Below are 10,985 nucleotides of genomic sequence, written 5' to 3'. Positions count from 1 at the left end.
ATGATGGGACATAAGAATTACACCTTAAACTTTGGTAGTGACTTCATACTTGGGGGACTTTTCTCATCTTCCAAAGCAAGTCTAGCCTTCTTCTCATGTGTATCTGTCATTTTTATTATGAGTGTGACAGAAAATACGCTCATGATCCTCCTCATCCGAGGGGACTCACGACTCCATACCCCAATGTACTTCCTGCTCAGCCATCTCTCCTTCATGGATATCTTGCACATTTCCAACATTGTCCCCAAAATGATTACCAACTTTCTGTCGGGCAGCAGAACCATTTCCTTTGTGGGTTGTGGCTTTCAGTTATTCGTGTCTCTCATCCTACTGGGCAGCGAGTGTCTCCTCCTGGCTGCCATGTCCTATGATCGCTATGCAGCCATCTGTCACCCACTGCGCTACCCAGTGATCATGAAGGAGGCTGTCAGCAGACTCATGGCTGCAGGATCCTGGCTGGTTGGGACTCTGAATGCAATAATTCACACAGTTATTGTAATGCACCTTCCATTCTGTGATTCCAATGTCATCGATCACTATTTCTGTGAATTCCCTGCCTTGCTGAAATTGTCCTGTGTAGACACATCAAACTATGAAAGGGGAGTTGATGTTAGTGCTATTGTTTTTCTGCTGATCCCTTTCTCCATGATCTCTGTGTCTTATGTACAAATTTTACACACTGTGTTTCAAATGAAATCCTCAGAGGCACAGAAAAAGTCCCTTTCCACCTGTTCCTTCCACATGGTTGTAGTCATAATGTACTACGGACCATTTATTTTCACATATATGACACCTAGGCCATACCACACTCCAGGCCTGGATAAATTCTTGGCCCTATTCTACACCATCCTCACACCCACACTCAACCCCATCATCTACAGCTTTAGGAACAAAGATGTTCTGGCTGCTGTGAAAAATGTACTCCAAAGTTACATTCGGAACAAAAAGTAAATAGAAAAATGCATATATTTTGTGCTTCCTCTTTTTCTATATGAACTACCTAAAAACCATTCATTGACTATCTTGAACAAACATAGATTTCTTTTGCTTTGGAAAGAAGGATTTGAAAACAATCATTACATTTTCTGTGAGTTAATTTTATAAATATATACCTCCAAAAAGCTTTCTTTCCTCTTACCTATTAAAAATCAACCCCTGGGTTTGGAGGGGGTTAGTTTTTGAGTTCTCTGTAGATGATGGATATCAGTCCTTTGTTGCTGTGCTGGTGAAGATCCTTTCCCATATGGTTGGCTGACTTTCTAGTTTGGTGGCTATGTCTTTAGCTGTGCAGAAACTTTTTATTTTGTAGTAGTCCCATTTGTCAAGATTCTCCCCTATCTGTTGTGCCCCTGGGACTATATTCTGGAAGTTTCTACGTGTGCCTATACGTTCTAGCATCTCTCCTACTCTGTCCTTCAGTAGCTTCAAGGATTCAGGTATGATGTTGAGGTCCTTAATCCATTTTGAGTTCATCTTGGTGCATGGTGATAGGCTAGGGTCTACTTTGAGTTTTCTACATGTGGCTGCCCAGTTTTCCCAGCACCAGTAGTTGAAGAGGCTATGTTTTTGCCATTGTGTGTCTTTAACTCCTTTGTTGAGTATCTGCTGACTGTAAAAATGTGGCTCTATTTCTGGGGCTTCTATTCTATTCCATTGGTCTTCAGGTCTGTTTTTATACCAATACCAGGCTGTTTTTATTATGATTGCTCTATTATAGAGCTTGAAGTCTGGTATTGTGATTCCTCCTGCACTGCTTCTTTTGCCGAGAATTGCTTTGGCCATTCTGGGACTTTTGCTAATGCCCTCCAAACCCAGTAAACCAATTATTAAATGGGTAAAGGAGCTAAAGAGAGACTTCACAAGAGAAGAGATAAAAATGGCAAAGAAACATATAAGGAAATGTTCAACATCTCTGGCAGTAAAGGAACTGCAAATAAAAACAACCCTGAGATACCACCTCACTCCAGTTAGAATGGCCTATACTCTGAACTCAGACAACAACAAATGCTGGAGGGGATGTGGGGAAAGAGGAACCATTCTCCATTGTTGCTGGGAGTGCAAAGTAGTACAACCACTTTGGAGAACAGTATGGAGGTTCCTCAAAAAGCTCAGCATAGACATACCCTATGACCCAGCCATAACACAACTAGGCATCTATCCTGAACAACAGGTCTCAGGATATCAAAAAGACATCTGCACATCCATTTTTATCGCTGCACAATTCACAGTAGCCCAAATATGGAAACAACCCAGATGCCCTACTACATATGAATGGATCCAAAATATGTGGTACCTATACAAAAATGGAATTCTACATAGCGATTAGAAATGATAAAATATTGGTATTTGCAAGGAAATGGTCAGAACTTGAACAAATAATGTTGAGTGAGACAAGCCTAGAACACAGAGAACAAAGGGGCATGGTCTCCTTGATATATATGACTGTTAGGGTGGAGATGACAGTAGACACCAGGTCTGTGAAACAAAAAACTTCTTTTCATTGGCTGGGGATATGGCCTAGTGGCAAGAGTGCTTGCCTCATATACATGAGGCCCTGGGTTCGATTCCCCAGCACCACATATACAGAAAATGGCCAGAAGTGGCGCTGTGGCTCAAGTGGCAGAGTGCTAGCCTTGAGCAAAAAGAAGCCAGGGACAGTGCTCAGGCCCTGAGTCCAAGCCCCAGGACTGGCCAAAAACAAACCAAACAAACAAACAAACAAACAAAAAAACAAAAACTTCTTTTCAAATGGTATTTCCACAGGTTTGGGTCAGTGACATTACATTAAGTATCTAAAACCAAACAACTACTAAACATAAAATGGTCTAGAATAGACCTATCAATGGATCACAATAGCTCAACAGCTATGTACATATGATCATATAAGATGAGGAAAAGCAAAAACAACTCCAAGAGAAGGACACAGGAGGATTCTATTGTTGACATTACATTTAAAGTTCTAGGTGAATCTCCTTTGGCGTACGCTATGTGGTTACTGTATATGATTTTGGTACACTGGGTATTGTATATATGCCTACCTGATCTACAGAAGGGAAAGAAAAATGAGTGTGTAAGATATCCCAAGAAATGTACTCACTACCTTATTATGTAACTGTACCCCTTTTGCACAACAACTTGTCAAACAAAATTTAATTAATAAAAAAAATCAACCCCTGTACTTGTAGGAAGTTAAAGATGACCAATAACTTCTATCTTCATTCAAAATTGTGAGAGGGTTAACAACTCATTTAATAATTTCAGTTATATGACTACTATATAAAGCATGAATTCTTGCAATACTTGTATTTTCATGAAATTTCCATAATATACTGGAAATGAGTGAGATTGTAATTTTGTCCAAAATTCAAAAATGCTATTTCAAATCCACATTTTAGTTAGATTTACTCACTTGTTTACTTCACTGAGCAATTTATAGACATATGTAAAATGTTCATAGATTGCAAAGTGTAATAAAGCCATGTAACTGATATTATTCTACATTATATCTAGGTAAGAATTCTTTGACAATTATGCATTCTTTCATATACACAGATAGGCTCATATGTACAAACTTTTAAGATTATTACTAAAAGTTTTTCAATGGAGAAAATAATCTATTGAAATTTTGCTTAAATAATTTATTAATGAAAAATATACAAACTATTTTACTGTACTAAAAATTCAAGTTGATCATATCAATGCATTTTCCTTTATTGAATGAATGTCACACAATAAGTAACTTGAAACAATGTTGTTACATAGCTCCATCTTGTAATATGCCATTTATTTTCATTTTAGTGTTGAACATTAAAAACAATCATAGTTGGAATGTTTTGTGAATTTTGATATACTGTTTATTGACATAGAAAATGATGGGGCTGGGGATATGGCCTAGTGGCAAGAGTGCCTGCCTCGTATACATGAGGCCCTGGGTTCGATTCCCCAGCACCACATATACAGAAAACAGCCAGAAGTGGCGCTGTGGCTCAAGTGGCAGAGTGCTAGCCTTGAGCAAAAAGGAAGCCAGGGGCAGTGCTCAGGCCCTGAGTCCAAGGCCCAGGACTGGCCAAAAAAAAAAAAAAAATGATGCACAATATGCAAAACAACTCTTGGTATATATTAAAAGAACATTCATTCTAGTATTAAATTTTTAAAGATTACAAAGGCATAAAAGTGAATTATTATATAGAAATAAAAATTTTATTTCTCAGATAGGGGGAATTTTTCATTTCTATCCTTACAATTTTTACTATTCCTAGTATAGTAAAAAGTATTACATTAGTAAATAATGAAAATATAACATACTCGTATAACAAACTATGTATTTATTACTATAATAAATTAAAAATTAATTGGAAATGATATTGTTAAACATTAGGTGCCTCATCTGCTGAATGATTTTAGTGCCTCTCTTTTTATCACACAATGATATATCCAAGTAGAACATAGAATAAATGTGAAAATCAAAATATCAGCAATTGTAAGAGAAACAAGAGAAGCCCATTTCCCAACTGAACAGAGCTAAGGCAAATACAGCTGTCTGAAATTCAAATAAAAAATGTGTATGCATAGTTTCAGGTAAATACAAAAAATAAAACTACTGTGTTCTAGGATTAAAATCCTTTTTTGCCTAATAGAAATAAAGAAACCTGAAGAGACAAGTATACAATGAGGAGAGTAAAAGATTGCATAAATTTCAACCAATACTCAGCAAATAGTACAGCTCCACCTGCTTTTAAACAAAATATTTCTGAAACACAAGGAAATATTACATAGTAATAGGGAACTCAGGGTCTCAGGCTCTTGCCTTGCTTCTTATTCAAGGCTGGTGCTCTGTCACTTCAGCCATACCTATAGTTCTGGCATTTTTCTGGCTAACTGAAGACAAAAGTCTCAAAGACGTTTTTATACATTTGATTTGAACCTCAATCCTCAGATCTCAGCCTTCTGATTAGCTAGGATTACAGGCATAAACACAAGAAACCAGCTATTTCATTTTTATTTGCAAAATATAAGTTATATGTATTTATTATATACAGTATATTTTGAATATGTATAAATTATGAGATGGTTCTTTTTATCAATAGATGAATGGTTAAACGCAATGGAATACTACTCAAACTACTAAAGAAGAAGGTCTTTTCATTTACAAAATGTGTGAATCCAGAAGTCAGCAAGCTAAGTGGAATAAACCAGGCCCCCCCCCAAAAAAAGACAAGTAATATGTTCTCTCATTCATATGTGAAATCTGAAAAACTGAGGTTGAGACTAAAAGTACCAGAGCTTGCAGATAGGGTGGTTTAAGGAACACAACATCTTAATTTGATAACAAGAGTAAGTTCAAGAACTCTGTACAAAATGGAGACTAGCCCTTTTGTCCTATATTAAGTTCATCTGTTTTGAAGAGGGGAAGAGGGAATGCAGAAATGGTGAGACAATGGGTGAACAAATGCAGCAGTAATACTCACTAAACACTCTGTTGAAAATCAACTGAGCAACTTATGGGGAAGACAGTTGGAAGGGGGAAATTGGAGGAAAATGAGGGGAAAGGTGACACTGTTTAAGAAGAAATGCACTACCTGACATATGCAACTTTTAATCCTCTGTATATCATCTTTACAGTAACAATTTAAAAATGGAGACCTAGTCAATAGCAAGTCATTATATTCTTTAAAAAATTGCTTTGTTTGTTAGTACTGGAATTTGAATGCAGAGCTTTCTCTTTCTAGACATGTACTTTGTCATTTCTGTGAAAAATGTGCTCCAAAGTTACATTCTGAACAAAAAGTGAATAGAAAAATGCATATATCTTGTGCTTCCTCTTTTTCTATATGAACTACCTAAAAACCATTCCTTGACTCTCTTGAACAAAAATAGATTTCTTTTGCTTTGGAAAGAAGGATTTGAAAACAGTCATTACATTTTCCCTAACCCATGTTCAATTTTTAACTTTTAATTCATCCTACATTAAGATTCTCAGTTAAATTTGTATTCCTCAAGTCTTCCTTAACTTTTTCCTCATTTTCTCAAGTCAGGATATTTGAAGAGTGATTATTGTGAAGTATCTCTATTTGACAATTAAATAGCAGAGAACCACTGGGAGAATAACAATCTTTTTCTATTATAAGTTATTTGAACCAGGGTATGGTATGGTCTCTGAGGCCACCAGTACTCTACCACTTTAGCCACAGCTTCACTTCAGGTGCCTGGATTTCAATTTGTTGTCCTGCTCTCTTCTCCTCCTTTGAAATGCTTTATTGCTCCAACATGACGCAAAATCATTACTTTCTTGCTTTACTTGTGACTCTAGACAGGTGGCTCTACTCCCCACTCAGAGAGCTTATGTATAACGAGGTCTTTTCAAAGCTTTCTCTCCTACTCTCGTAACTCTTTTACGTAATTTCATCAAGCCTAGTTTATTCCTAACTTCAGTTATATGAAAGAATAAGGCACCACTAATATGAAAACAGATAGAAGTTCAAATTCACTTGGAAATATAAAGACAATATCTGTTATCATTCCAATAAAATGACAATATATCCTATTTTGATATCTGCTTTATCACTTACTGAACTTAGTGAGTAATGGATGTTTTACTGGAATTTCAAGCTGGTGTTTTCCACTTTCTGTAAATCAAGCTTAATAAAGAATTGTGTCACCTACAAAGACTTATAAAAAGAAGTATTTCTCATTGTGTATGACTTGCACTGGAAGCAAATAATGCATCACTGGGAAAAGGTATTTCCAGAAGAACTCTATGGAGTTAGAATCCTTTCTATGGAAGAGGTTGCTTGCCCAAAGTACCACCATTTTAAGGATAGCCAACATCTTATAGGAAGCTATTTTGATTACGTCATATTTTGTTAAAAGAGTTGGTTTTCTGGAGGCTGGAGAATTAAATCTACTGGAAGAGAATCAGCTGATGAAGATTTGCTTTTCTGACAAATTCCTGCTTGGCCAGGTGATGTGGCCTCAATTAGTCGTAGTTTAATTGAGAAATGCTTATAAAGTGTAATCACTTCTTCCTGTTAAGCAACTTGCTAGAGCCAGTTGAGTTGCAAGGCCACCTGGGAATAACTGTAACAATCTATTGAAAATTAAGAAAAGCAAAAGGGCTCAGGGAAAAGCTCAAGTGGTACAGTTTCTGCCTGGCACACTAAAAATATTCTTTATCAGATTACTTATATAGTTATGTGCCTAGAATACACCATGCCAAGGCTTTGTGGCCCTATAATTAGGGAAAAATACAAAACAAGAAAACATAAAGTACTCTTGTCAACTGCATTACAATAGATTTTATGGAGAGCTCAAATAGAATTTGTTGGGTCAAAGCCCAACAAATTCAGCCCTAGGTAATGGGTGTATACAGGAGGAGGCGTAGGGCTAAGGGGAAAGGGCCAGATGACTCAAGGGGGGAAGCAAGGAGAACACAGTAAAATTTTATTTTATAAAATATTTATTGCATAAAATTAAGAAAAGTAAGGAAAAGGTTATATCAAGAAAAGGGAGTGAGACTATTGAAGGGGGCTGGTGATGATCTATATGCATCCTATTCATAAACTGTTTTGCTAAATGGCACCTACTATATAACTACTTAAAGATAATAAAAATAAAATACAGAGAGGAGGAAGATGGCACCGTCACAATAGGGAGGCACCCCACCTTGCTCCAACCGAATAGTGAGCTGGGAACTCCAGCACCCAACATTCCATCAAGAGTCCAGCAAACCCAACAACCAGAAGCAACAGAGAAACACAGGAAATGAAAAAGAACAAAAAAAGAAGAACCTATAACCTGAACGGAGCTGGAAAATCTCTGGGGTACCCCCCCACACCGACCCTGGCCCGAACAGGGCCAGGTTGGGAAAGGGGACCCGGTGCCAGTAAACAGGACCACATACTATCAGCGACAGAGAAGCAACAGCCGAAAAGTCACTCCAACAGTGCAGAGTCCAGACAGCAGGAGCTCCACGGACCCCAGATGGAGCACAGACCGACCGAGACAGACCACTGGACCAAACGGCAGAGAACAGACAACAACAGCAGGGGAACTAGGTGGCACAGACAGGGAGAGATGGACAGGGAGAGCTGGGACTTTCATCACCAAATGAAAATGGAAGGGGAAAAAAAAACACTCTTATCCATGATCTCTTTGAATATAAATGGCATAAACTCTCCAGAGGAGCAGACTGACACAGTGGACCTGTAAACAAAAAGCTGCCATCTGTTGTCTTCAAGAGACCCATCTTACAGCAAGGGACAAAAACAGGCTCCCAATAAAAGGATGGAGCAAGATCTTCCAAGCAAATGCACCTACCAAAATGGCAGGAGTATCCTGATTTCAGACAAGCTGGACTTCTCATTAAAATAAACTCAAAAAGACAAAGAAGGCACTACATTTTAATACAATGAAAAAATACAGAATCAAGACATCACGGTGATAAATTTATACTCACTGAACAAAAGAGGCCCTACACATGTCAAGCAAATTCTCACAGAACTACAGAACAAGATAGACCCAAACATAATCATAGTGGGAGACTTTAGTACTCCACTCTCTCCAAGAGACAGATCCAACACCCAGAGGATTAGCAAGGGAGCTGAAGACCCAAGTAACACAATATCCCAAATGGATCTGATAGATCAGTACAGTCTTTCACCCTACAGAGACCCAATACACATTCTTCTCAGTAGCCCATGGAACATACTCCAAAATGGACCATGTCATAGCCCACACAAAGAATCTCAGCAAATACAAAAGTATTGAAATCATCCCATGTATTATATCTGACCACAGTGGAATCAAGGTCACCCTCAGTAACAAAGAATACCACAGAGGCTATAAAAATACTTGGAGACTAAACCCTTCACTGTTATCTAAAACTTGGGCCACAGACCAAATTAAGGACGAAATTAACGAATTCATAAGCCACAATGACAATGAAAATACATCACAAAGAAACCTATGGGATACAGCTAAGGCAGTGCTGTGGTGCAAGATCATTGCCCTCAGCACTCACATTAAAAGAATGGAAGCAGAGTGGGTGAATAACCTCATGGTGAAACTAAAACATCTGGAGAAACAAGAAATAATCAAATCTAAAATGACTAGGAGGAGAGAGATCACAAAGATTAAAGAAGAGATAAATCTGATTGAAAATAGAAAGACCATTCAACAAATAAATAAAACTAAAAGCTGGTTCTTTAAGAATAAATAAATAAATAAATAAATAAAATTGACAGACCCCTCGCAAAACTTATAAAAAAAGAAGAGACTCATATCCGTAAAATCAGGGACTCCACCGGGAAAATTACAACAAGCACACACGATAGTCAAACAATCATAAGGAGCTATTTCCAAAACTCTACTCAGCAAAAACAATAATTTTACAGAAATGGATCAATGCTTAGAGAAGTATAAACTGCCCAAACTGAATCAAAAAGAAATAAATCAGCTAAATAAACCAATAACTTACAGTGAGATACAGGGGGTAATCAAGAGCCTCCCAACAAAGAAAAGCCCAGGCCCAGATGGATTCACCAATGAATTCTATAAAACCTTTAGTGAGGAGCTAATACCAATACTCCTCAAACTCTTCGGCGAAATTGAAATCCCAAACTCTTTCTATGAAGCTAATATTATACTCATCCCCAAACCAGGCAAAGACCCAACAAAAATAGAGTACTACAGACCAATATCATTAATGATCACATGCAACGCTCCTCAATAAAATATTAGCTATCAGGATCCGGAAACTGATCAAGAAAATTATACATCATGACCAAGTAGGCTTCATTCTACAGACACAAGGATGGTTCAACATCCGTAAATCAATTAATGTAATTCATCACATCAACAGAACTAAAATCAAGAATCACATTGTTATCTCAGTCAATACCCAAAAAGCCTTTGACAAAATATGACATCCATACTTATTAAAGCTCTGGAGGGGACAGGAATAGATAGAACATTCCTCAAAACAATAAAAACCATATGCAACAGACCAACTGCTAGTATCATATTAAATGGAGAGAAACTAAAATCATTCCCCATATACTCAGGCACAAGACAAGGATGCCCACTCTCCCCACTTCTTTTCAACATAGTGCTGGAATCCCTAGCCATAGCAATAAGGCAAGATGATATCATCAAAGGGATCCATATCGGCAAAGAAGAAATCAAGCTATCCCTATTCGCAGATGACATGATCTTGTTTCTGAAGGACCCAAAAAAACTCAGTCCCCGAACTCCTACACCTAATAAACCATTTTGGCAAAGTAGCAGGATACAAAATCAATCCACAAAAATCAGCAGCTTTTCTGTACACCAGCAATGTACAAGCAGAAAAGGAAATTATGGAAATAATACCATTTACAGTAGCTAAAAAAAGAATAAATTACCTAGGGATCAACCTATCTAAAGATGTGAAGGACCTACTTAATGAGAACTATAAACATTTAAAAAGGGAAATCAAAGAAGACACAAAGAGATGGAAAGACCTCCCATGCTCATGGGTAGGCAGAATCAATACAGTGAAAATGGCCATATTGCCCAAATTGTTATACAAATTCAATGCAATGCCCATCAAGATCTCAGCTACATTCTTCACTGAAATAGAGAAAGCAACCCATAAATTCATATGGAACAGCAAAAGACCTAGAATAGCCAAAGCAATTCTAGGTAAAAAAAGCAGTGCAGGAGGAATCGCAATACCAGACTTCAAGCTCTACTACAAGGCCATCATAACAAAAACAGCCTGGTATTGGTATAAAAACAGACCTGAAGACCAATGGAATAGAATTGAAGGCCCAGAAATAAAACCACACTCTTACAGTCAACTGATATTTGACAAAGGAGATAAAGACATACAATGGAAAAAAACAGAGCCTCTTCAACTACTGGTGCTGGGAAAAATGGGCAGCCATATGCAGAAAACTCAAAGTAGACCCTAGCCTATCACCATGCACCAAGATCAACATCAAGGA

The 10,985-nt window shown here is 37.5% G+C and overlaps 1 protein-coding gene across 1 annotated transcript; it reads left to right on the top strand.

The window, feature by feature from the left end:
* LOC125359982 (olfactory receptor 2AJ1-like) lies at positions 1-951 on the top strand. Its single transcript, XM_048357898.1, has one exon. It carries the CDS (start codon positions 1-3, stop codon positions 949-951), a length of 951 nt encoding a protein of 316 aa, XP_048213855.1.
* The last annotated feature ends 10,034 nt before the right edge of the window (positions 952-10,985 follow it).

The sequence above is a fragment of the Perognathus longimembris genome, chromosome 11 (assembly GCF_023159225.1).
Source record: "Perognathus longimembris pacificus isolate PPM17 chromosome 11, ASM2315922v1, whole genome shotgun sequence".
In the NCBI taxonomy this organism is placed as follows: domain Eukaryota; kingdom Metazoa; phylum Chordata; class Mammalia; order Rodentia; family Heteromyidae; genus Perognathus; species Perognathus longimembris.
This window is presented reverse-complemented; position numbering and strand designations above follow the sequence as displayed.

Bases quoted from the DNA above. Each gene is read 5' to 3' on its own strand.
- LOC125359982 (XM_048357898.1), top strand. From the start codon at position 1: ATGATGGGACATAAGAATTACACCTTAAACTTTGGTAGTGACTTCATA.